The 26,367-nt window shown below is 60.5% G+C and overlaps 1 protein-coding gene across 3 annotated transcripts in view; it reads left to right on the forward strand.

Moving 5' to 3' along the window:
* COL18A1 (collagen type XVIII alpha 1 chain) overlaps positions 1 to 26,367 on the forward strand; it is a 93,819-nt gene that overhangs the window by 47,760 nt on the left and 19,692 nt on the right. For all 3 annotated transcript variants that reach the window (XM_032631136.1, XM_032631137.1, XM_032631138.1), the window contains exons 3-14: positions 9,153 to 9,700; positions 16,373 to 16,462; positions 17,223 to 17,282; positions 19,289 to 19,418; positions 21,758 to 21,834; positions 22,202 to 22,378; positions 22,702 to 22,728; positions 23,848 to 23,910; positions 23,997 to 24,083; positions 24,390 to 24,443; positions 24,598 to 24,756; positions 25,575 to 25,637. In XM_032631136.1, the coding sequence (XP_032487027.1) occupies positions 9,153 to 9,700; positions 16,373 to 16,462; positions 17,223 to 17,282; positions 19,289 to 19,418; positions 21,758 to 21,834; positions 22,202 to 22,378; positions 22,702 to 22,728; positions 23,848 to 23,910; positions 23,997 to 24,083; positions 24,390 to 24,443; positions 24,598 to 24,756; positions 25,575 to 25,637 (1,535 nt within the window). The remainder of the gene's footprint in view (positions 1 to 9,152; positions 9,701 to 16,372; positions 16,463 to 17,222; positions 17,283 to 19,288; positions 19,419 to 21,757; positions 21,835 to 22,201; positions 22,379 to 22,701; positions 22,729 to 23,847; positions 23,911 to 23,996; positions 24,084 to 24,389; positions 24,444 to 24,597; positions 24,757 to 25,574; positions 25,638 to 26,367) is intronic.

Consider the following 26,367-nt stretch of genomic DNA (forward strand, 5'->3'; position numbering starts at 1 on the left):
CCGGTCCGTGAGCTCCAGAGCCTCTCCACCCCGGGGCAGCAAAAGGGCCACTCCCTCCTGGGGGCCACGTCCCCCCACATGGACTCGCCCCATCACCATGTGGCTGGTAGGGGAGAGGGACGGGCCGCCGCAGCCTCCTAGGGCCCACCAGCTGCCTCTGCGTCCTCGGTGTGGCTGGGCCCCTGAGCAGAGCCTGCTCCCCGTTTGCACTTGCGGGCCCATGCGTGCCCTGCTGTGTGTGTACTGCTAACCGCCCCCCCGCCCCCGACCGTGGTGCCATGGGGAGCAGCCTCGACCCACTCATTGGTCTCTGAAGTCATTGGGCTTTGGAGCTGGGCCAGTGGGGGTGGGCCGCCTGCACTGGACCCCGAGAGGGGATGTCACTCTGCTGGGCCCGAGGGATGTGCATGGGCGATTCCCTGGCCAGGCCTGGGATGCAGTGAGGAGGTGGCTGCCGGTGCCCAGGCCGCGGCAGGACAGGATCAAGTGCCCATGACGGGTGGTGCCCACCCCAAGGAAGAAGAAAGCAAAGGCTGGGAAGGAGAGGGAGGTGGGACCGTGGCCTCTGCAGACAGACGGATGGGGACGCTGCTTGAGTGGGGCGGTGGCTGAGCCCTGCGTGTGAGCAGGGTGGCCAGGAGGGTGTCCGAGGAGCAGCCCGGGCAGTGTCCCCTCTGGGAGGGCCTGGGGCATGAGGAGCCCATGGGCCCTGTGGCTGTCCCTGAGAGCGGGGCCGAGGGCGGGGGCAGGGGCCTGGCCCGGCTGTTGGCACGGAGGGCATCGACCTCACGCCGAGGGAGGGGGCTGCAGCGAGCTGCGTGCTCCCTCACCCTCCACGCCGTCAGTGCCCCCGGTACACCCGACACCGGGCCAGCCCGGGCCCCTCCAGACTCTGTGCCACGTCCCCCAGCCAGCCTTGCCCTGTCCCCAACCACGCGCGTGGGGCAGGGGCAGCACCGCAGGGAGGTGTCCTGCCAGGAGGGCCCCCGGTGCCACGCAAAGGCCCACCTCCACGGGGCAGGGGCAGGGAGCGGGGAAGGCCAGGCCTGTCCGCTCAGAGCCCTGGGCACACACATCCCGCTGCTGGGCCCAGGTCCCCTTTGGCTTGGGGGGTTCAGCCACAGTGGGCCCGGGGCCTGGGGCCGGTGCAGAATGGGCCTCGTGCTGGCAGGGCCCGGGCAGGGCTGCGCGGGGTGTGGAATTCCCTTGATTGCAGCTGGCCCGGTCTGTGGAGTGGCCTCCGGGGGACTTCTCACTGGGCGTGGGCACACATTGGCAGGGCCGCGGCCTGAGGCCGTGTTCAAAGCAGAAGCCTGCGGGATTCTTCTGTCAGCCGCTCGGACGTCCACCACACCAGGGACCCTGCTGGCTGTGGCCTGGCCGGGGGTGTCCCACGGGGCCAGGGCTGGAGTGCCCTTGCCCTCCTCTGCCCGCTGTCAGTCCCTTGGGCCAGCCCTGTGTGCAGTGGGGGAGGGGCAGGCGGGGGCGGGGGCCTGGCCGGGGAGGGCGACCCTGGGATGAAACTGGCTCTGGCCGAGTGAGGTCCTGGGGCTGCTTGTGCCGGCCGTGGGGCGGGGTGGGCGAGGCCCGAGCCGCGGGTGCCGCCTCCTTCCCAGGCCCCAGCAGAGCTGCCCGCAGGGGCCCCACCCCCCACAGTACCACCACTTGCGTCCCTGCTCTCAAGTGTGTCCTGCAGGGCGGTGGCGGACCCCAGGACAGACGGGCACCCTCACCTCACGGTGGCCGGTGGGGCGTGGATGGGTGCACAGCAGCCTGAGGCCGCGGCCCTGTCCAGCCCATCACAGCGCCTCCGCCTGGACCTGCTTCCTCCCTGGCACCGGCTCGCGGCTGGGGGGATGCGCAGCCAGCGGTGTGGGGCTCGGGGAGGTGGTCGGGAGGGACCCCCGTGCGGGGCCCCCAGCACCGTGTGGCCAGGAGGGGAGGGGAGGGCGGCTGCCGCCACCAAGGCCCCGCCAGCTCCGTCGGTGTCTGCGGTCAGGCCGTGCGTTTCCCGGCCCCCTCCCCTCCCCTCCCCTCCCTGTGGCGCCGTGGGGAGAGCGCACTGTTCGGGTGGGTCTCTTGTCCCTTAGGCCCCAGAGATTGGGGAGTGAGGCCTCCACACAGGGGCGGGTGGGGCAATGTCCGTCCCAGGTCCTCCCGGGTCCCTACTGGGTGGGCCAGCAGGTGGGGGGGTTGACCCCTGGGAGCGAGGACGGAGCTGGGGTTGGGGAGAGGGCGCCTGGGGTGTCGGGGGAGGCCCCACTGGAAGGGGCAGGTCCTGCAGGTGAGCGGCCTCAGTCCCGAGGAGGGAGAGTGCAGAGTGGCCATTGCTCAGAGCGGGCCGTCCTCCTGCTACCATGCACGTGCTGGCCCAGGACCGCCTGCACCTGCCTCTCTCGCCCCGGAGGGCCACCCTGCTCTCATCGCGTCCTCCGCTGCTCCTCCCCTGTGTTAGGTCTTCATCCCAGAGCTAGTCGTGAACACGTTCATCAATTCCGGGCCTCACAAGGGAGGGCCGGACACAGCTCCCTGTGCGGGGCGTCTCTGTGGATTTGCACACATGTGGTGTGTGTGTCCTGTGGCCACCGAGACAAAAGACCACAAACTCAGGGGCTCAAGTCAACACTAGTGTGTCACCTTTGGGGTCAGGAGTCTGAAGTCAGTGTCTCTGGGCCAGAAGCAAGGTGCCTGCCGCGCTGCGCTCCTTCTGGGGCTCCAGGGAAGGTTCGGCTTGTCTTCTCCAGCTTCTGGAGGCAGCCCGCGTTCCTTGTCTCACGGCCCCCCTCCACCTTCAAAGCCGGTGGTGCCACCAGCCCTTCTCAGGCTGCGTCTCTCTGGCTCTCTGCCCTGGCTGGGAGAGGTTCCCCGCTCAGCTCGTGGTTAGATTGGATGGTCTCATCCCAAGGGCCGTCACCGTAACCACACCTGCAAAGTCCCCTTTGCCGAGTGCAGCGACAACTCACAGGTTCCAGGCGTTGCGGGACAGACACCTTTGGGGCCCATTATCCTGCTGCCATAGCGTGTGCGTGCATGTGTGTGCACCCACACATACTCGTGAGTCCTGCTTTGTGGACGTGGGATCACGTTCTGTGCACCTGAAAGTCTCCTCTTCCTGCACAGGGTCTGGGAAGCCTCCCTGTGTCGCTGGAGGGCCAGTGGCCCCGCTCGGCCTCCCGATTTCTTTGTTCCTCGATTGCTCAAGTCTGTGTTAATGACTGGCGGCCCGAGAGCCCCTGTGCATCCCAGCTTTGGGTGCTGGGTAACAGGCCTCACTTGGAACGCATAGCATTCTTCAAAGACGCCTCGGATGCCCTTGGGCACTTTCTCGCCTAGATCATCAGAAACATGCCCCGAGGCTATGATTGGTCATGGTGGACGTGTGCGCAGATCTGAACGTTGTAAACATGTCGGCACATCCACAGGGACTTGGGTCACCTCTCCATTTGTTTAGGATGCGTCCCAGTCCTGCATGTTTCTGAGATGTTTGTTCTCTGTGGGTTTTCTCTGTGGTGCTGAGATGAGGTTCCCCGACCCCGCAGCTGTCTGGACTTGGTGACCACTGCCATGTGTGAGGAAGGGACAGGATGGACTTTCTTTAGACACGTGATCAGGTTGTCTTACTGAGGTGGTTATGTCCCATCTTAACGGGAAAGTAGGGCAAGAGAGAGACCCAGGGTCTGCATCGTGAATGAGAACTTTCTCCCCTTTTTGCCATGCATCCTGGGTGCACGGGGTGGTACCGGGCTCATCACATCTCGGTGGATCGTCAAAATTACCATCCCCTTTGTCCCACTTAATGCCTTTCATCTTGAATTCTGTTTTATCTGATAATAGGGTTGCAATATTTACTTACTTTTTGTTATCATTTGCCTAATTTTTTTTTAACAGACTTGTTTTTAGAGCAGTTTTAGGCTCATAGCAAACTTGAGAGGAAGGTCCAGAGAGTTCCCCACTGTCAACACCCCCACCCAGTGGTACATTTGTTGTTATTGGTGAACCTGCCCTGGCACATCGCTATCACCCGGAGTCCAAAGTTCAGGGTTCACTCAGTGTTATATGTTCCGTTGTACGTGTGACAAATGTCAATGACATGTATCCACCATTATAGTATCACAAAGGGTATTTTCACTGCCTCCAAATCTTCTGCACCCCACCTGTTCGTCCCTCCTCCCCGACTCCTGGCGGCCAGTGATCTTTGTACTGTCTCCACAGTTGTGCCTTTTCCAGGATGTCATATGGCTGGAATCATACAGTCCGTAGCCTTTTCAGATTGGCTTCTTTCACTTAGGAACATGCATTCAAGTTTCCTGCATGGCTTTTCTTGACTTGATAGCTCATTTCTCTTTAGCTCTGAACACTATTCCATTGTCTGGATGGGCCACAGTCTATGTGTTCACCTACTGAAGGACAGCGTGGTTGCTTCCAGGTTTTGTCAGCTGTGGATAAAGCTGCTATAAATATCCACAGGCAGGTTTTTGTGTGGACATAAGTTTTCAGCTCCTTTAGGTAAATACCAAGGAAAGCGATTGCTGGATCCTATGGTAAGAGTCTGTTTAGTTTTGTAAGAAACGGCCAGACTGTCTTCCAAAGCAGCCACACCATCTGCATCCCCACCAGCAGTGATGAGGGTTCCTATTGCTCCACAGCCTCGTCAGCATTTGGTGTTGTCTATATTCCAGATTTTGGCTGCTCTGACAGGTGTACAGTGATATCTCATTGTTATTTTATTTTTATATATATATTTTTTGGCCGAGCCACGCGGCTTGTGGGATCTTAGTTCCCCAACCAGGGATTGAACCTGTGCCCTCGGCAGTGAAAGCGCCGAGTCCTAACCGCTGGACCGCCAGGGAATTCCCTCGTCGTTTGAATTTGCGTTTTCCTGATGACAGCTGATGTGGAGCATCTTTGCAGGTCCTTAACTGCCATCTGTGTATCTTCTTTGCTGAGGTGTCTGTCTAGATCTTTCGTCCATTTCTTAATCAGGCTGTTCATTTTCTCATTGTTGAGTTTCAAGTGCTCTTTATATATTTTGAATAACAGTCCTTTATCTGATGCATGTTTTGAAATTTTTTCTCCCAGTCTGTGGCTTGTCTTCTCGTTGTCGTCACTGTGTCTTTTGGAGCACAGAAGTCCAGCTTGTCAGTTCTTTCATGAATTGTGCCTTTGGTGTTGTATCTAAAAAGTCATTGCCAAGCCCAAGGTCATCAAGAGTTTCTCCCGTGTTATCTTCTAGGAGTTTGGCATTTTACATATAGGTCTGTGATCCATCGTGAGTTTTTTTTTTTTTTTTTTTTTGCATGTGATGTCCAGTTGTTCTAGCACCATTTGTTGAAAAGACTATCTTTCCCCCATTGTATTGCCTTTGATTTTTTAATTAAAGATGAGTTGACTGTATTTATGTGGGTCTATTTCTGGGCTTTCTGTTCGGTTCCGTGGATCTGTTTGTCTCTCTTGCACCAATACCACAGTGTCTTGATTCCTGTAGCTTATAATAAGTCTTAAAGGCAGACACTGTCAGTCCTCCAAATTTGTTCTTCTCCTTCAGTAGTGTGTTGGTCTTTTCCCTCTCTGTATAAACTTCAGAACTGACTTGTTTATAGCCCCAAAATAACTTGCTGGGATTTTCATCAGGATTGCACTGAATCTATAGCAAATTGGGAAGAACTGATATCTTGACAGCATTGAGTCTTCCTATCCATGAACATGGGATATCTCTGCATTCATTTAGTTCTTTGATTTCTTTTGTCGGAGTTCTGTAGCTTTTCTCATGTAGATCTTGTATACATATATGTCACACTTATGCCTGGTATAAATATAAATATTTCATCTTGGGGGTGCTAATGTAAGTGGTACTGCGTTTTTAATTTCAAATTCCACTCGTTCACTGCTGGTATGTAGAAAGTGGTTGACTGTTGTACAGTAATCTCATAGCCTACAAGCTTGCCATTGTCAGCGGTTCCAGGAGTATTTTGTGGGTAATTGTTTTGGCTTTTCTGCATTTGGATTTTCATGTCATCTGCAGATTGGCAGTTTTATTTCTTCCTTGCCAATCTGTGTGCTTCTATTTCCTTTTCTGGTCTTATGACATGAGCTATTATGGTGAAAAGGAGTGGTGAGAGGGGGCATCCTTGCCTTGTACCTGGTTTTAGCGGGGAGGCTTCAAGTTTCTCACTGTTAAGTATACCGTTAAGTATGACGTTCACTGTAGGTTTTTAGTAGATAGTCTCTCAACTTGAGGAAGTTCACCTTTATTCCTAGTTTACTAAGAGTTTTTATCATAATGTGCGTTGGATTTTATAAAATGCTTTTTCTGCATCTAATGATAGGACCGTGTGGTTTTCCTTAATTCTGTTGATGTGATGGATTCCATTAATTGATCTTCAAATGTTGAACTAACCTTAAGTACCTGGGCTAAATCCCACTTGGTCCTGGCTGGCCTGTTTGCTGAAAGGGAAAACTGTCTTCAACTAGCAAGTCCCCGCCCGATTCCTTGATCTGAAGTGAGTGCGGCAGACCAGAGGCCCTGGCTTATGTAGCTGCCACCCACTGTGTTCCCACGAAGGCGTACCTCTGAGCTCCCAGAGCTTGGCTTGGGCACTCGCTCTCTGGAGAGGTACTGGTTCCCTTCCCGAGACAGCTGGGCCAGCGCCTCGGGCCAGCGCCTCAGGCCAGCACCTCCAGCACGACAGCTGCCAGATCTGCAGGGAGGTGTGGCCACATCCCCCGCCCAAGACGCCTGTAACTGGAGAATGGAGCAGTGATCTTAAGGCTGTGGCATTCGGAGGCCTACTCCCGATGGAACCATGGAGAATTTCATGGAGAGGAAATGGGAGAACTTTGGAAAGGAACTGCCCATGCATCTCTGGGGTCCCTGGGCTGTCCCTATAACACGCTATTGTCTTCCAGCCCAGGACGTCAATGGCTGCTGCATCTTGTGTTCTCAATTAATCTGGAAAAGTTCTAGCTGCCTGGGAGGAAGGGCGCTGCTGGGGCACATCCATGTTTAACTTTGGGGGCAGCTGAGTTGGGACACGGGGGCCACTGGCACTCAGGCTGGTGAGGGTCCTGTTTCCTAATCCTAGAGCATCTCCCCGAGTGGACACTTGGGCCCTGGGTACTTCTGATACAAAGGGACCATATAGCAGCCGCCATCTGGGTGGACAGCAGTGTCTGTCTCTGAGCAGGAAGTGACTGCTGGCCTCCCAGAGCCCAGGGTATTGGGGAAGATCCCCTGCCCCTGTGAGGGGGGCCGTTTACCCTGGGCAGGTGCTGAGGCCAGGCCACTGTTCCGTGGATGCTGCTGTCTGCACTGCCCTGGCTGTTCCCCACTTCTCATCTGCATAGGGTTCTTACTTGCAAGGGGCAGGGTGAGGCTGAGGGGGAGCCCACATTGTGGGAAGTCGGGGCCACACAGAGACGCCTCTATCTGGGAGGGACCAGCCTGGCGGGTACCCAAAGCCCTGGTCTTCGTGTGGGCACCTCTTGTCTCTTCTCTTTTCATATTTTGTTCTCAGGGTGCTCTGTGAAAGGCACGGCTTGTCTTAGGAAGTTGGGGTCCAGCTTTTCTTCCCTCTGCTTTGTCCCAGGAAGTTCCGGGTCGGCCAGACTCCAGGCGCCCACCACACACACCACACACTGACGCAGCCACACTGTCACCTGCACACATAGTCGCGTGCACACGGGCGGGCTCATCCGTGCCGTGGTCGGGACACCCACACGCCAGCAGCCGCTCCCCAGGAGAGCGTCTCCCCATGGACCTCATTTTGGAGGCAGACCGCGCCCAGATTATGAGGGTCTTTTTTTTTTTTTTTTTTTTTGGCGGTACGTGGCCCTCTCACTGCTGTGGCCTCTCCCGTTGCGGAGCACAGGCTCCGGACGCGCAGGCTCAGCGGCCATGGCTCACGGGCCCAGCCGCTCCGTGGCATGTGGGATCTTCCCAGACCGGGGCGCGAACCCGTGTCCCCTGCATCGGCAGGCGGACTCCCAACCACTGCGCCACCAGGGAAGCCCCACGGGGGGGTCTTGAGAGAAATGGCCTTGGGGGGGCCCTTGGCCTGACCACGGCCTCCAAGTCCCCACTCTGCCCGGCAGTGTGGGCGTTCAGGGAAGCCACTGGTGAACTGACCTCTCCTCGCAATGGTGTTTCCCTATCCTGGGGTGGCCAGTGACCACGTCCCCTGTACAGAGAGGTGGGCCCTGCCGCCCCCAGTCCTGGACACCCCCGGTCCCAGCAATCATCAGTCCAGGCCACTAGTGGCCCCTACATGCCCAGGAAACAGCACTGTCCCTGCTGTACCCACAGCTCGGGCGGGTCCAGGCGCCGTGGCCGTGTCCCAGCCTGGGCCCGTGCTGCCGAGTGGGCTCCGTTTGGTGGGGGGTCGCTGACCACACGAGGAGGCAGAGGGACGAAAGCCCGCGGGGTAACTGAGAGGATGGGTGGAGCGGTGTGGGGCCGAGAGTGTGATGGTCGGTGAGGGAGGGGGCCAGGGTGGTCCATCAGGCAGCCCTGCCCAGGTCGGGCGGTCATGTGTGGCGCCTGGTGTGGACACTGGGCAGTGAGGAGCCCCGTGAAGCAGCCACCAGCTGGTAGGACCCCCAGCAACCTGGGAGGCGGGGGTGGAGTTTGCGGTACCAAGTGTGAGCAGACATGGAGACCACAGCTAAGAAGGGCCCCCCGAGAAACGCAGCCCCTTTTACGGCCTCCCTTCCTCGAAGTGTAATTCGTTTCCGGGACGTTCCTAGTATAGACACAGCTCAGGGCACCCCCTGTGTGCATCTCTCTCTTCTTTGTAACGTTTCCATGTCTTGAAGTTACACCAGTGGCCGGGGTGGGTGAGGCTACCTTGACCAGCGTCTGGTGCGTTCCTCCTGTGGTTCCAGTGTGGGAACAGGGGTGGGCTCGAGCCCTTGGCACCTGGTGGTGGCTCCTTGTGCTAACGGGGGACGGGGTCCCCAGCGGGCTGTGCCCCTGCCCCTCCCACCACACTAATTTGGGAGGGTCTCTGCGCCCCACTTGGAAGCAGCAAGCCTGTGGGGGCGGGCGTGCGCCTGGACGGGCAGGGGGCTGCCGTGCCCTGCTGGCGGGCGGGAGGCCAGCCGGGCCTCGGTTTCCCTGGGGGTGCGCGGCCTCACTGCTGTCTTTCTCTCCACAGAGAGCCAGGTCATGGAGGTGGGGCTCCAGCCGCTGCTCGGGGAGCCCCTGCCGCAGCAGGTGGCCCTGGTGCATGACCCCGACGTGGGGCCTGCCTACGAGTTCGGCGCGGACGTGGGTGGTGATGGCTGGGTGGCCCGGAGCCTCCTGCCCAGCACGTTCTTCCAACACTTCTCCCTGCTGGTGCACGTGCGGCCGGCCTCGGCGCGCGCGGGCGTGCTCTTCGCGGTCACGGACGCGGCGCAGGCGGTGGTCTTGGTGGGCGTGAAGCTGGCAGTGGCGCGCGGGGCGTGGCAGCAGGTGCAGCTGCTCTACACCGAGCCCGGTGCCGCCCGCACACACACGGCCGCCAGCTTCACGCTGCCCACGCTGGACGGTCGCTGGACGCGCCTGGCCGTCGCCGTGGACGGCGCGCATGCCGCGCTCTTCGTGGACTGCAAGGAGGTCCAGCGCCAGCCCCTGGTGCGCTCCCCACGTGGCCTGCAGCTGGAGCCCGACGCCCGCCTCTTCGTGGCCCAGGCCGGCCGAGCAGACCCTGACAAGTTCCAGGTAACCGCGATGGCCGCCAGCACCCAGGGCAGGGGGCAGGCTGGGGATGGGGACGATGGTTGCTCCCACCTGCTGCGGCAGGGGCTCCGGGGACAGGAAAACCCCGGGGGAGCAGGCCCTTGGTCCACCCAGCTCCCCCTGGGCTTTATTCCCCTGCTGCTCTGGGACTGCCTTCGTCACTGGATACCCACCTCTGCCACCATCAGGGGCCCCACCCCATGTGTGCATATGTGTGTCTACACGTGGGTGTGGTGCCCCCCCAGTCAGTGAGCGGGGGCTTTGTCCAGACCCAGCAGCAGACCACACACAGTGAAAATTAAGAATTTCAAGACGGCAGTGGAGCGCTGAGTGTGGGCCAGGGGTTCCTGCCACGCACCAACATTCGTTGTGCTGGTTATTATTTGTGCCAAACTGTGCAGTGGCCCCATGGCCGGTGAGCCCAGGGCAGGCCTCCGCTTCAGAGCAGCATGGACAGAATTTCCCCAGCGGTGACCGGCATATGGCGGTCTCTACCATGTCCCCAGGAAGCCCCTTCCCCTAGGCCTGGCCCTGGCCTTCACTTCTGGCAGGAGGTAGATCCCAGATCCTAGTGGGGTCTTTCTCCTGGGCCCTCAGTCCTCGCAGTTCTTGGAACCTTTAGCTGGAGCCCGCCTCCTGGAAGCAGTGCGTGGGCACCCCCAGCAGGCGCCGACCCACAAGTCCCTGAATTCTAACATTGCAACCACTCTGCAGCTGGCTCGCCCCGCCCGGTGGTCCAGACAGGGGTCCCTGTGTGTGCCGATGGGGGATGTGTCCCCAGGGGACAGAAAGTTAATTATTGCCCAGACAAAGGCTGCTTGGTTAAAGTTGTTCTAAGTCCTGGTGACTCGGTTCTGAAAGCTGACCTTTCACCTTTGGCAGGAACTTTCAACCGTGGGGTCTGGGAGCCAGCAGGACTTTGATACCAGACTGGGCCTCTTCGTGTTTTCATTTTGATCCTCAAACTTGTTTAACTGGAGAGAAGTTGGAGAGAGCCGTTCTATCTAGGGAGGGGCTGTGTAGACTGGCGAGTCGTGAGCCTTCCCACGCTTTTCTAGACAGAGATCTCTCCCATAAGTTCCGTGTTTCTTTAACACTTTAAAAGAAAAGTTGCTCAGGTGCTGGTGGGGATGGGTTGCCTGTCTCACGGTGCTAACAGAGGTCACCACCTTCCTGCATCGAGGACAGCCAGAGGGGCTCACCAGGCTGGGGTCATCTGTGCAAAACACACTTGCCAGTTACATACGTAGGCAAACAGTGTCTGGGTGTTTTAATTTGCATTTCTTAGTTGTGAGTGAAAACAAACTTTAATGTTGCCTGTGTTTACTGGATATTTGTATTTTTTCTCGTAACTAGCCCGTTTATGTCCTTTGCATTTTTGTTTTAATGGCTTCAGTTGTTTCTTATTGGTTTATATGAACTCTTTATGTGTGTAAGACACTGATCATTTGTTTTATACACTGCAGATTTTATCTCCCAGTTTTTCATTTGCCTTTTCACCTAGTCATTGTTTTTAACCATTGGGATATTTAAAGTGTTTATGTGGTTAAATCTGGCCTGGAGTAGACACCCAGAAAAATCTTTGAAGATTAGAGAGACAGAAGCAGAGGGGACTGTCCGGCTCTGTCTGGAGCCCTGCTTACCAGGGTTAGGGTGCTGCCCCTCCCCCTGCTGTAACATGCCACTTCCAGCTGGGTCCAGTGTGGTGTGGCTTCTCTGTCCCCTCGGACTCCAGTTCCAGGAATCTCTCTCTGGGAGTTTGATCAGACTCCAGCCAAGTGAGAGGTGAAGCGTGTTGTCTGGGGGGAGGAGTAGACAAGATGGGTTTAGGACAGGGTTTGTCAGCCTTTCTGAATTTAGACTCCTGGGGAAACATCACACACGTGTGACTGTGAAGACTTGGCCCAGATGAGCACAGAGCTTCGGGTGCGGAATGAGCCAGGGTGTCCCCACCGATGGTCTTCAGAGCAGGGTGCTCAGCCCCTCGCCGACCACCCAGCACTCAGCCCGGCCCCCCTCCTGAGGTCCTTGCAGACCCTTTGTTGTTTTCTCCCATCACAAAAGTTAGGAACGTCCTTGGTCTTTCACGTTCATTCTTATTCTTCAGCTTATTTCGTAATAAGTAGTTCTTGGGAAATCCCCAATTCCACCCAGTTGTTGCAGCATTCCGCTTAAAATGTTACTTCCAATTCTTTTACAGTGGTTATTGACCTCATTCTTTTTTTTTTTTAACTATTTCAAACACTATGTAGTTGAATTTTCTCGACTTAATCTCTCTTTGTTGAAAGTGTTCCTGTTTTCTCATTCCCGTTGGCTTTTCTCTTTATGAAGCCACCTTCCTCTTTACCCAGGTTTCTGTTGAGGTTTAGTCATCTGTTTTTTCAGACCTCCTGGGACCCTCGTCCGAAACTGGTACTGGGCCAGGGCAAGACTGTGCTTGGGAACAAGAGACACGGCCCAGCTGTGCACCTCATGTTGAACATTCACTGCTTTTGTTCTATGATGAGGGCACTGGAGGCTGTGAATTTTCCTCAGCGGGCGGCTTTGTTGGCCACGTTACATAAGGAATAAGTGACTGGCCCACTGAAGCCAAGAGGGTGCCCACCAGCCACGCTAGGTTTGGGTAGGCTTGGCCCCAAGGATGGAGCACTGCGGGCAGGGAAAGTGCTGGCATCCTCTGACACCCCTTAGTCTTCTCGCTGTGGCCCCCAAGTCCAGCCACACCAGACCTGCTGCCCCTGACTGAGGGACAGCTCGGGGCACCAGAGGTCACTGTCACCAGCTTCTCCCAATACTCCTCTGTCAGTCATCTGAACTGACCTGGACCCGTGCTGTAACTGGTCACAGTCCTGCAGCAGTCACGCAATTCCCTGACTTCACGAAATGGAGAAATGGGGAGAGGGTTCCTTGTAATAGAATTTGACGCGAATGGTTGAGGAGTTGGGGCTTGGTACGGGAAGCTGGTCAGAAGCCACTCAGTTCAGGACATACGGGACATGGGACGGTGGTGGTGTGGGCCAATCACAGAGACAGCCGGGGTAGGTGACAAGGGACCAGGCAACCTGGGGGTCAGCCAGCGGAGGAGGGAGGGGCCGGGGGTGAGGACGGGCGAAGCAGGCCCAGGAGGGCTGCGGCCCACCCACCCCCTGTCCAGGCTCGCTCAGCCGCACTGCCCTGGGCCGGGACACGGCCCTTCCAGATGGAGCAGACACCCCTCAGGGGTGTGGGAGGCCCCCTGGAGAACGCTGGGGCGCCCGGAGTTGGGGTCCCAGGGACATGGACCCAGCACCAGTGACTAGGGACGCGCTCTCACGGCGTGGGGCTCTGGTCGTCTGCACACAACTCTAAGCCCAGTGGCCCTAGTGAAGCAGCAACAGGACAGATTTCAAACGGTCTGGATTTCACAACCTCTGCTTGCAAGTCCGTCCCGTGTGTGCAGCGGGTCTTGTGGCCTTTGTGCTGCTGGCGTCTTCCCAGCTGAGCGTGGCCTCGGGCGTGTCCTGCTCCCCGTTCCTCCCGGCTGGCCTGATGCCGGCTGGTGTGGGGACCCTCGCCTCACGGGACAGCGTCCGTGTGGGGACGGTCACGCCCAGACGCCCTCTGCCTGCCGGGAGCCTCGTGACCTTCCCGCATCGCTGTCACGCACGAAGCGCCCCCGGCGCCGTTCAGAGTGTGGCTTTCTAGAAATGGAACGTCTGGCCCCTCGTGCCGCCCCTGGCGTGATTCTCTGTCGCCTGGAGACGCCCTGTCCCTCCTCCAGCAGGGCTGTGGGTGGGCCGAGAATTTCCATCCCCAACATGCTCCTGCCGCTGACCCGAGCCCAGTGACCAAGCCCCGTACATGCACACACGTGTGCCCTGCCACACACACACCCTCCACACGCCCCTCCCAGCGGCTCACCGCCCTCCCTGGTGGTTGGAGCATCTCAGGATTCCAGCGGGGAACAGTATGGCCGAATCCCCTCATCACGGCTGGGTGGACCGTCCCTCTTCAGACCGGAGCTCCAACCCTGGGTGGTCTGCAGGCCGCCAGCCCCTCACAGCCTCTCCTCTACCCACAACCAGGTTCTGCCCGTAGGGCCCAGGGACCCCGATGCCTACACAGTCCCGTGGTCAGTCAGGCCATCCTGTGTCCCGCCAGTGATCTCCAGCCCTGGACACAGCCTCAGGTCCCCAGTGGCTGCCGTGAGAAGGAGCCAGCTCCACCCTGACTGTGGGCCTCGCGGGGATTCTGCAGGCTGGTTCAAGGCTCCAGAGAAGACCGTGGCTTTCTGCTCTCAGGGGGCCGGTGACGGGGGACCCAGGGGAGGCAAGGATGGAGCTGGATGTGAAGGGCAGAAAAGCTGGACTCAGCTTCGGACACAGGTGTCTGCGCTGGTCCAGCTGAAGCAATGGGCTAACCTCAGACTGAGGGAGGCGGCGCTCCACATGCCCGGTCACTTCCGGGAAGACGCTGCCACCTCCCTCCCGCCTGCCAGGGGACAGGCTCCTGGACGGCAGTGCTGACCGCGACCCCTGCCCCCCAGCCCTGTGGTCTGTCGGCTTCCCCTGGAGGCCCAGACATCACCAGGCAGGCGCTGGTCCGCGCCAGGCCGTCCTGCAGAACCTTCTGGAACCGCTGGTCATCCTGACTGTGAGAAGCGTGCAGCCTCCTGCCATGGTGTGAGGGTCGGAGCTGCAGGAGGGGCTCGCCAGGCAGGATGGGCCTTGGCCACGAAGCCACGGGCACTTCTGCCTTAGAGCTTCTGAAATGAGCTGCGGTCAGGTGGGGAAAACAGTGAGCATGGCCCGTGCTCCCACCAATGGACGCTGTTCTCGCCACCTTCGGAGATCAACCAGCGACAGGACGCCATTGTCGGCGACTTGGTGCCCCCGTCGGCTGGTGAGGCCGCGGCAGTTTTGGGAGCCCCGAGCAGGGCCCACCGCCCCTGAGGCCAGCCCCCGTGCTCACTTGAGAAAGGGGGGCGGTCCACGTGCGCTGCGGAGCTGGAACCCCCCGCCCGCACCTCCTCTCCGCCTGTGTCTTTGGCCTCCGCCCCCCCCTCCCCCCCCCCGCAGGCCTGGCTGGGAGTTGTGTTGGAGACATGAGGACCTCGTGTAACTGGGGGCTGTGGGGCTCTCCCTCAGCCCCCCACCTGGGCCAGCTGACCTCATTCGCCTGAACAGGCACACCCACGTATGCACGCTCACACACAATGATGCGCGTACCTGCGCGACACACTTGTACGCTCACGTCTACGCGTGCACATCCACGTGCGTGTGACACACGCGATGTGTACACACAAACACACACGCAGGGAGGTGGGGTGTCCCACCAGTGGGAGTGGAGGTGCCAGGGGGAGTGTGGAGCCAGGCAGAACTGGGGTCCGGAGGTGCTGGTCCTTGGGAGGGAGTCCGTGGGGCTTCCTGGAGGAGGTGGCCTGAGCTGGGCCCAGAGAGAGGCGTGGAGCCCTCAGGCAAGGGCTCATGGGGACACGCTTGTGGTCACGCGTGGAGCAGGATGGCCGTGAGACGGGGGATCAGTGATAAAGGGAGTGTGAAGGGCACTTAGGGGGTGAACAGTAACCTGACCGGTCGGCACACGGCCTGAGGACATCCTGCCCGCTGCCTATTTTAATACAGCCCACGACTAGAAAGGCTTCTGCATGTTTAAGTGGCTGCGAAAACCAAAAGAAGACGAGTACTTTGTGAGGTGTGAGTGTTTCAGTGTCCTGTACGGTCTGGTGGGAGCAGCTGCGTCCAGCGTCCACCAGCCGTCTGTGGTCGGCTTCCCGACACAGCCGCAGAGCAGCGGCAGCAAAGACCTGGAAATATGCACCATCTGGCCCTTGACTGAGAAAGTTTGCCTGCTCCTGACCTAAGCTGGTCTGAATTAAGAGCTGTGAAAGTGTGCGTCTTAGACTTGATGAAACGTGGTCTCTATTCCGGAGAAGATGCACTGATAAATCCCGTGGATTAAAATGAAAACAAAAGAAATACCAGGCAAGCGTGTGTAAATACTCATAACTCCCAGGCAGGGAAGGCTTCTAGAAAGAGCACCAAAGGCCCGGGGTCCAGCGGCCTCACGCACGTGTCTCTGAGATCTCGGCCGCGATTCAGAACCTGTGGTTGTGTCACCCTCTGGGGAACAGGAGACCTCATGGCAAAGTCCCCGGCGCAGCTAGGCTGAGGTCCTCGGCCATCGTGCCGTTCCAGCTGGTGGTGGCCCTGCCCCAGCGTTGGGCTTTCTGTAGGAGCGGGGGTCCCGCATCTTCTCCGTGCCTGCTGCCCTGACCTCCCCCCGGCCAGTGCTGCCTGCCTCGTGCCCCGAGGGGACACCACCTCCAAGGACACTGCACACTGCTGACCTGTCCTCTGCACTGGGACCCGAGAGATGTGTCTGTGCTGTGTCCTGGCACCTAGTGTGGGGCTGGGGCCACGGAGGGAGCGCGGAGCCTGCGAGCGGGTGATCAGCATTCATGCTAAAGAGGGAAGGAGGGAGGGAGTGATGCCACCCTCTGTGGCGTCCCCCGCTGTGGCATCCCCCGCTGTGGTGCCACCCCTGGAATTGGCCTCAGACGTGTCAGGCTCCGAGCTGGCTGCAGCTTGAGTCAGGGTCTCCCTGCACCCTGGGCCTCCTGCCTTGGGACCTCTGTTGACCTTCCCCTCTGTGCAGGGCCTGATCTCGGACCTGAGGCTGCGTGAGGACCCGCAGGTGAGCCCCCTGCACTGCCTGGATGAGGATGAGAAGGACGATGACGATAGGGTGAGTGGCCGCTGCCCGGGCTCAGGCAGGGGCTCCGTCCCCACCCCCACCTTGTGGGAGGAGGGACTCAAGGCTGGGAGTGGGGTGGCCTCGCCTGGAAACCCAAAGTAACGGGGCCAGAAAGGTCTCTTTTGCAAGATGCCACTTTGGGTCGATGTTACTTGGGATTACGTTTCTATCTACCTGTAACCTGAGAAAGAACCTCCCTTGCCTAGAACTTTCCACACAGAAACACTTACAGAACCTAAAGGTTAAAAATCACCCCTAGAATAGCCAGTTGGCGATAGAGTCACTAGTAGTCACCAGAGCAAAAAATGTGTGTCTGTGTGTGCACACTGTCCCGTGGCACCTAAGGCAGAAAGCACACCACTTCTGGTGTGTGAAGGACAGACGGGCAGGAGACCTGTGTCCCCAGGGCAAACCCAGGTCTCAGCCGTGTGCAGGGAGCAGGGCAGGCGAGAGGGGGCATGACCTTCACGCTGAGTCCCAGCCCCCGAGGGTCCCTGGCCGTTTCCCAGGACAGCGTCCCGGGACAGGATGACCCGTCGAGAGGAAGGAATGCGTTTCGTGCGGGTCTGTGTGTCCGGCCAGTCGCTGAGCTCGCTTCCCACGGGCCTTTCGTTCTAAGTGGTCTGATGGACATGTGCCCTGTCGAGGACCACCCTGACCCCCACACCCAGCCCGCCCTCTCCCCCCGCCCCGAGCTCCCGGGGGGCTGGGGGGGTTTTGGTCACTGGCTTGTTTCCTGTCAACCCTGCAGGCGTCAGGAGACTTGGGCAGCGGGCTTGCGGAGACCTGGGAGCGTATCGGGGAGGAGTTGGTGAGTGCCAGGGCCCTCAGGGTGGGGTGTCGGGGACACGTGTGCACACGCGTGTGTGAATCCTAAGGGCTCCCTGGGCGGCCAAGACAAATTCCCGCTGGAGACGGGGGACTAGAGCTCTGGCTGAGTGGCCGGTGCACCTTCTGGCTGAGCCTCCTCTGGGGGGAATGTTCTCTCGAATCCGGTGTCTGGTCCAGACCTCGTGCGGTTGTCTGAATGACCTTGGCATCTGTTTGCATCTCCTGTCAGCTTGTGGGGCCGTAAGGGACTAAGGGGCCAACCCCGCTCTGTAGCCCACACGGCCCAAAGCTACACACAGGGCTGGGTTTGTCTCAGGCGTGACAGGGACATTGCCTTCTCCTGTTTGGACAGATCGCCTCCTCTTAGGGCTTGGGTGTTGCGGGGCCATGATGGGACGGAGTGCTGAGCTGCCCTGGGGTGGACGGTTGGCGGTCCCCCGCATGCCAGGGACGCCGGGACTCCCTGCACTGGCCAGGGCAGCTCTCGGGGAGCCACGCTAGCTCTGGCGCCCGGCCGCTCCCTGGAGGGTGTCAGAGGGTGCTGCCCACGCTGGCCCTGCTGGGGGTCATGTGGCCCGTCCACTCCTCAGCCATCTCCACCCAGGGGCCCTGGGCACAAACTGCAGTGACGGCGGCGTCCCCACTGTGCCGGTGCCAAGGCGTGAAGCGCTGCAGCCACGGGGCCTCTCTTTTTTTTTTTTTTTTTTTTTTTTTGCGGTACGCGGGCCTCTCACTGCTATGGCCTCTCCCGTTGTGGAGCACAGGCTCTGGACACACAGGCTCAGCAGCCATGGCTCACGGGCCCAGCCGCTCCGCGGCATGTGGGATCTTCCCGGACCGGGGCACGAACCCGTGTCCCCTGCATCGGCAGGCGGACTCTCAACCACTGCGCCACCAGGGAAGCCCCACGGGGCCTCTCTTAACAGACTGGAGGCGGGGGCAGCCAGAGGTGGAAAGAGTCATCTGGCCTGCAGTGCGCTAACTAGGAAGCCATCCCTGCCAGCTCCTGCTTCAGAAAATCTGGCCGAGGCCGCAGTATGGGAGGGATGAGGGGCCGTGGGGAAGCCTCTGTGCGGGGCCCAGCCTGGTCCAGGGCACCCTCGCCCTCTCAGCACCCCCTGCGCACTCTCCATGGTCCTCCGTGCCTCCGCTCTCCCTCGCCCACGGGGTCTGGGGTGTCAGCGGCTGACCAGCTCCGGGTCCCTGGGGACCCTCCCCATATCGGAGGGTTGTGGCTGTAGGGGGGAGTCCTGGTGTCCAGCACCAGGTGCCGCTTGCCCACCGGGCAGTGGGGGAGCCCTTGGACAGGCCTCACAGGCGTGCCGTCCCGGGCACCTAGACCAGCACCATCTCCCGAGCACTGTTGCCGGGGAGCTCGTGCCAGGTGTGGACGGCTGGTCACGGGAAGCGTCTTCACTGCGCCTGTGCCCTCGTCCTCGCAGCTCCGGGTGTCTCTGGGGACAGGGAAGTGGGCTTACAGAGCAGGGCCACCCCTCCCCTCGTGCAGTGAACGCAGAGGCTCCCTCCCTCTGTGGGCGTCCAACATGGGGATGGCTACGTGCCCGTCACTGTCCAGACCACAGGCAGGAACTGGGGCTCCCTGAGTCTCTGAGGGGCCGTCCTGGGCCCTGCAGGGGGCGGGGGAGGGCCGGCGCTCAGCCATCCCTCCAGGTGTGGCGGTTTGGGGACTTGCCGACTTGCAGGGCGAGGAGACCCCCATCCCCTGAGCTGTCCAGGAGAAAATGGCTCCGGAGGGGCCTAGAGCCTCTTCCTGTCTGTGACAGAGTTTCCAGGAGAAAATGGCTCTGGAGGGGCCAGAGCTTCTTCCTGTCTGTGACGGAGTCTCTGGTGGCTTAAGAATAACTTCCCTGCAGTCCATAAACATCTCATTTTACAACCGAACGCATGTAAACCTGACAGCTTTGCCAGCGCTCACGGGCCACACGCGTCGCTGAATAATAGAGCTGCTTCCCACTCTCACCCCAGGGCGCACCCCTGGGACCCGGGCTGCCCGAGGCCCCTCCAGTCACTTCTCCACCCTTGGCTGGAGTGGGCAGCCAGGAAGATTTCAGAACTGAGGAAATCGAGGAGGAGACCACGGTGTCTTCGTTAGGAGGTAAAGCTTTGCTGGGGTGGTGTGAGTGTCTGTCAGTGGGGTGTGCGTGTGCGTTCAGTGTGTGCGCCCAGCGCGTGTCTGTGTCCGTGTGGCAGAGGAGGGGCTCCCGTCCGTCACACGCACGCCCCGCTGGGGAGGGCCCGTGCCTGCCCCGCCCCCTCGCTGCCCCGGCTGCGGGTCCTCAGCTGCTCCGTGGACGTGGTCTCTCCTGTGTTTTGTTTCTCACTTTCTGCTGCTCCTGAGGGATTTGTGGGACCGTCCCAAGGGTGCTGCTACTTCCCAGCCTGGGGACAGCGGGGTCACCAGGAGGATGTGAGAGCTGGTTTTTGGGGAAGAGGCGCAGAGGTGCCTCTGCTCAGGCCCTCTGCAAAGTAGGGCAGCATTTGGGGGCTCAGGGACTCCCCCCACGTGCAGCCCAGAGGGTGCACAGGCTCGGACGCCCGGGCCACCCTGGGAAGTGGACCGTGTCTTCGTGCCCAGCTGCCCGTGGCCGCGTGCCGGTGCCCACGAAGGTTGCTGCTTGCCACAGGGCCCACGTCTCCCTTCAGTTGCTATTCCCTTATCTTCTTTAATAAAAATCTGTTCCAGTCTCATGCCCGGATTTTAACGGGCCGTTTGTTTTCCTGTTATCGACTTCTGAGAGCTTTTATCTTCTGTACACAACTCCTTTGTCAGATATCCTCTCAGTCTACGGCTTATGCATTTTGTTAATAGTGACTTAGACGAGCACAGGGTTTTAACTTGGATGAAATTGGAGTTATCAGTTTGTTGTTTATGGGTCTCGGTGTTGGTGTCACGTCTGAGAAGCCGGCCCAGTCCTAGGTTTTCACTCAGGCCTGCGATGCACAGGACGTGGTTCTCGTATGTGGTTCCAACACGTTTGTTGGAAGGAGTGTGCTTTGCCTCTGCGTTGCCCGGGGCCTTTGCTGAGAGCAGCTGTGCGTGTGTGCCAGTCTGTCTGGACTCTGCTCCGTTGCGGCCCCTGTGTCCCCGTCTTCACAGCTGTTCCACACGGTCCCGATCGCTTGGCTTTATGATCAGCCTGGGCTCAGGTGGTGTGCGGCCTCCAGCCTCGCGCTGCATTTACGGAGCTGCTTTGGCGTTCTGTGTGCTTCGCGGTCTCGTGTGAATTTTCGATCCGTATGTCAGTTTCTCCGAGAAGGGCTGCCAGGGTTTGGACGCTGCAGGTCAGCGTGGGGACCGGCCTGGGTGTCCAGCTAATGCTGTCTTCTGACCCCGGACTCAGGACCTGTCTCCTCTGGCTTATTTAGGCCTTTGCTTTCTCTGAGCAACATTTTTGCGGTTTTAAACGTTTCTGAGGCAGGAATTTTAATTTTGCCTTAAGTCAGGAAGAGGCCTGGGAGGTGTCCTGGGGCAGGATGGGGTGCCCTCCGGTGGCTGACTTGTGATTTGGCGGGTCTGCGGGGGGCGGGGTGGGATGGGGCTGGCTGAGGCCACAGTGCCCCCAGCAGGCACCGCCGGCTCGGGTACGGAGCAGGGCGAGCCCAGGGGCGGCTGCAGGTGGGCGTGGGGGGTTGTGGCCCCGAATTCTTCTGGAAACGGGCACGGACGTCCCCCAGAGCTGCGCGACCCTGGAAACTTAGGTCCTGTCCAGCCCCCAAGCTCAGCGCCCGGCACTGTCAGAGTGAGATCAGGACCTCGCAAGGGCACAGACCCCTCAGGAAGCGGGACGTTGGAAAGCGGCTTGAATCCCGTTTTGTAATTGACTCAGTGGTGCTGACGCTATTGGATGAAAGCTTCGGGGGAACAGCCTCAAAGTCCACCCCCAAATTCCTGTCCATCACAAAGGGGAGGCGCCATCTTGCCCCCAGTGGAGGGAAAACCCGCAGACGGGGGGCAGGGGGACATGCAGGATGATGTGCTGGGGCCAGGCGTCCGTGTCGCAGGCACTCTTCTCTGTGCCGTTTTGTTGCTTTCCCAGCTCTGTGGGAACCGTCCTCAGCTTGGGCTGAGGCTGGCTTTGGCCGGATTTGGCGGGTGGACCGACCCTCCACAGGTCCTGGAACCGCCACCGTCACCATCCCCCAAAAGGAAGCCACAGGGACGCGGTTGGGCGCGAGGGGAGACTTGGGTTAGGTCACCGCACAGAACAGTGCTGCACTTCCTACACGTGAGCCAGAGTCTCGGAGGCCCTCGCTCCCAGGTGCCGCCGCCTGGCACTCGGGGGAAGGGTTGCGAGGATGCCGCAGACCCTCAGACCGGAGGAGAAATGCGAGTGCAGGGTCGGAGCTGGAGCCTGGGCTCAGGGCCCGGCCAGGACTGAGCGCCAGGCCGGGGGCAGCCTGGGACGGTCTGACGGCCACCTCTGCCTCCTACAGCTCAGACCCTCCCCAGCTTGAGCACAGTCGCCACGTGGGACAGGGGCGCGTGGAGCCCTGGGGGCGGCCTGAAAGAGGTGAGGTCACCACGGGGACCCCAGAGCAGGCGGAGCCCCTGCTCTGCTCACCGGGGACCCTGACAGAGTTCTGGGGCTCCCGGCCGTCCTCTGTGCCCCCTTGAACCCGCGGGCGCCAGCAGCACTGGGTGTCCACGGCTGGGGACGCTTCCCAGCCAGAGCACTAGGGCGGGTGTAGGGGACGCTGGGCGTCCTGGCACCACCATGCCGGCCCCGTGTGCGTCCACAAGCATGTCCCCTTGCCTGTCCCCTGCGCCTGTCTTGTCTGTGCCCCCCCTCGCCGCTGTGTGATCCCGGGCCCGGCCCAGGACGCAGGCGAGCGTGTGTGCCCCCGTCCCAGCCTGTACCCTCTCCTCTTCGTCCCCAGCAAGGCCTGAAGGGGCAGAAAGGAGAACCAGGCGCTCAGGGTCCCCCTGGCCCGGTCGGTCCCCAGGGTCCCTCAGGGCCGGCCGTGCAGAGCCCCGATGCACAGCCCGTTCCTGGGCCGCAGGGACCCCCGGGGCCCCCGGGGAAGGATGGCGCCCCCGGAAGGGATGGCGAGCCCGTGAGTACTGTCTCCGCTTCGTCCAGCCGGGGGTGGGGGCTTGGCCAGAGGGGAGAGGGCAGCAGGGTCCTGGGGCTCCAGACGGCCACTTCCTTCCCTGGGTGCAGCGGGAGGGTAGCCGGGGGGCAGGCAGAGCCAGCCCAGGGCCGCGGGCAGGGACGCGGCCACAGTGCCCTGGACGGAAGGTTCTCCAGCCCCGTGCAGAGAGCCACCCTCTCGGCGGAGCAGAGGGGTTGGTGGGACAGGGGTCCATTTCCACGTTCAGCATGAGGTGGGATCAGGTGTGATTTTCTGTCACTGATGGTTTCTCTCACACTTTCCAGGGTGATCCTGGCGAAGATGGGAAACCTGTAAGTTGCCTTTTCTCTCGGAACCTGTGTGATCTGTGCCGTTGGCATGAGTCCCCAGGCTCCCCCTCTTTCCCACCCAGTGACTGTTTTCAAGCTCAACAAGCTGAAGAGATTTCAAAATGAAGCCATTTTCAAAATGCAACTTTTGTTAAGAAAATATAAGTCTAACGGTTGATAGAAAAATATAAAGTTATGCGTGTGTATTGAGACGTTTAGGCTACCAGGAAAGAAGTGAAAGTAAAGCTTCCAGATTCTTAGAGGTGAGAGAGGAGCAGCGTGAAGTTAGGGGTGGGCGGGGCAGTGGGGACACAGCACGTAGAGAAGAGGAGAGACGCTCGCAGGAGAAACCACAGGCTCGTCAGCCGTCACGGTGGATAAGACAGCTTCTATCTTAAGACAGGTTGGATTTTTAAAGATCAACAAATGATATTCTTTGATAATAAAAGAATAAAATGACACAAGAGGGTTCAAATAAAGATTTGGGAAACGGCAGACCCACAAATGGTGACGGGAAGGCAGGGAGGGAGGCTCTCAGGACTGAGCGGAGACACGGCAGACGCCCGGGGGGACGTCAGGGAGGACGGCGGGGACGTTTCATGTGGACTCAGCCTGTCCTTCATCGGCCTCTTTGCGCTTGAGGACCAAGCTTGGCGCAGTCGTTGCGGGGAGCCTCTGGGGAGCACGGTGCGTGTGGGCACGTGTGGGATCCAGGGTCCGGCGACTGGATTAGCCAGCTCCTGGATCGGGGTGCGCTGGGGCCTCGAGTCGACGCGCCCTGTGTGCGGACGCTCAAACACATAGAGGGCCGTTTCGGCCGCGCGGCCTCCACCCATTCACCCAGGCAGCACCCACGGAGGCACTCCTTTCCTCAGCGCCCCCGCAGCACACGCGACAGGCAGGGTGCCACCCTCCGGCCTGGTGTCCCCGGGACGCCGAGGTCACCTCTGCAGGCCGCTGCTCCCTGGTGGCAGCCTCGCATCTCCGAGGTTGGCGGTGCCCCCCCGCGGCCCCCATGACAGCCCCATCTCCGTAGGCACAGAGCCGCGTGTCGGTGGTGGCTTGGCCGGTGATGGGCACAGGGCCTACTCCTGACCGAGCCTTCTGGCTTCTGGCTTCCAGGGGGACACCGGGCCGCAGGGCTTCCCAGGAACCCCGGGAGACGTGGGCCCCAAGGGCGAGAAGGTGAGAGGTAACCGGCTGGGCGTGGGGCGGGCGCGACCCGAGGTGGGGCTGTGAACCCCGGTGTGACAGGGGTCTTCTGTTCCCAGGGGGATCCTGGGGTTGGGCCGAGGGGACCCCCAGGACCCCAAGGGCCTCCGGGGCCACCCGGACCCTCCTTCAGACCTGACAGGCTGGTGAGTCCTCCCTCTTCCACCCAGGTCCCAGCTAAGGGGCCTCTGGTTGTGCTCGGCTTCCGACGCCACACGGCTCGGGTCCGGAACCGGCCTCCCGGGGGCGTGTGCAGGCCCTGGGCACTTGGTCCCTGCCCTGCCTCGGGTGTTTTCACTTGGGGGTCGGGGGGCTCGAGGTCACTGGGACAGTCCTGCACAGTTAGCGCCAAGGGCCGGTGCTCGAGGGGGAGCTCGGCGCAGGGGTGCGGCCTTGCCGGCTGACCACAGGTGGGCCGTCTGGGCTTCTGGTGACTCAGCCTCTCCCCTCAGACCTTCATCGACATGGAGGGGTCCGGGTTTGGTGGTGACCTGGAGAGCCTCCGCGTGAGTGACCCTTGGCCGGGGTGGCCGCTGCCCTGACGTCCCCAAGCACCAGCAGAGCCCGTTGGGCGGCGGCGAGGCCTGGCGGGGTGGGGGGCAGTGGGCATCCTTCGGCCGGTGCTGCATGCCGTGACGGTTCTGTGTTTTCCGTGTCCAGGGCCCTCGAGGCCTCCCCGGCCCACCTGGGCCCCCTGGCGTCCCAGGCCTGCCCGGAGAGCCAGGCCGCTTCGGGATGAACAGCTCGGACGTCCCCGGACCCGCAGGCCTTCCCGGAGTGCCTGGGCGGGATGGGCCCCCCGGGCTTCCCGGGACCCCAGTAAGGCCCGCCTCCCCTCATCTGCCCGTGTCCGCGTCCGGGTCGGGGGGACAGTGAACGTGGGGTCTTCCTCCGTCTAGGTGAAAGCCTCCCTCACCACCTCCGCCCTCCCCCCACAAAACCTTTCGGGGGGGCACCCGTCTTTGGGCCCCCGGGTGGGAGGGACCTGTGTGGGCAGCCCTGTGGTTCCGGCTGCCGAGCCGCTGGTGCCCACACGACAGCTGCTCACCTCCCTGCCCTTGCTGAGGCCGTCTCGGGGGTGACTCGTGGGACGGGGTTGGCCCTGATGCCTGGAGGATGGGAGGCTGAGAGGGGCCCACGTTGGGCCCTGCGGGCCCCCCTCCTGGCACTGGGGACACCGCACCGTGGCCTGGCAGGTGCCTGGAGGTGTCGCTGTTGGGTCCCAGGAACCACGGGTGTGCACCTGGTTTTCACCCAGAAACGTGCTCGGGACACAGAGTCTGTGGGCCATGCGGTTTCCTGCTGAAGGCGTGATGACCCTTTACTGAGAGTCCACGGCCGGTCACCAGCCCCAACCTCTGCACACGAGGCCACCCCCTCCCCGTGGGGCTGGTGGCCCTTCCCATCCTCTCTAATTTGATTGGCAACTCAAATTAAACTAAAAAGGGGGAAGAAAGACATAAAAACCCGAACAGAGCTGTCCGACGCCCTTGACTGTGCACGTGGGTGGGTCTCCCGTGAGCCGTGGGACTCTGGGCCGTGTCCCGGGAGTGTTTCGGGTGCCGGATGCACAGATGGTCTTCTGCTAACCCAAATCATTGTCCATCTGGCCTCACACTCTGCTCTTCTCTCCCCAGGGACCCCCAGGTCCTCCAGGAAAAGATGGGCAACCAGGACAGACCGGCCAGAAAGGCAGCCTTGTAAGTCACTCCCCCCGGCGTCCAGGGCGGATCTGACCTAGCGCCGTGGCGTGTGGGTATTTGGGTGGTGTGGCCCCGGGTCAGCAGAGGAGAAATGCCACAGGGCAGGGCGGTGACGGCTTTAACTCAACAGGGAGCCGCCGTCTTCTCGGCCGGACAGCCGGGGAACCCTGGGCTTCCCACGCTGGCTCAGAACCGGCCGCTGGGGCTCCTGTAAAAGTCCAGGACTTCGCTACGTGATGCTGTTTCTCCGTGATGACAGTTGGCCTAATGGTTTTGAAGAATATCGACGCTTTACTTGATTTGGACATTTTATTTCTAGTTTCCGTTTTGGTTGCATTGATAACGGAGAAACTTTCAAGGCTGCACACACCTGTAACCGGGGCCCGTGGTTTCCATGTGGTTTTTCGGGGGTGGACCACGGGAGATGCCCACAGTCACCTGGAGATGATACTTCCCTGTGATCTTGCAGCGAGAACCTGGCTGTTTGGGGCTCAGCAGAGGAGGCCAGTTTTAAGGGAACCGTTTGTGCTCCTAGCTTGCTGCTTTGCAGCCGTTGAGCTAGAGGGACTCTCCTCCTGGTTCCAGGGGGGGCGGGGGGCGAGGGTTGCCGCTCAGCGAGGTCAGCCCTGCCCCCTCCACGGCTGAGCCTCCCAGGAGCCTCCATCCCCATCGGAAACAGGGGTGATGGTGGAAACAGTCAGGGGTGCGCCAGGGCCAAGAGGAGACA

This window comes from Phocoena sinus, chromosome 4, assembly GCF_008692025.1.
Source record: "Phocoena sinus isolate mPhoSin1 chromosome 4, mPhoSin1.pri, whole genome shotgun sequence".
Classification (NCBI taxonomy): Eukaryota; Metazoa; Chordata; class Mammalia; order Artiodactyla; family Phocoenidae; genus Phocoena; species Phocoena sinus.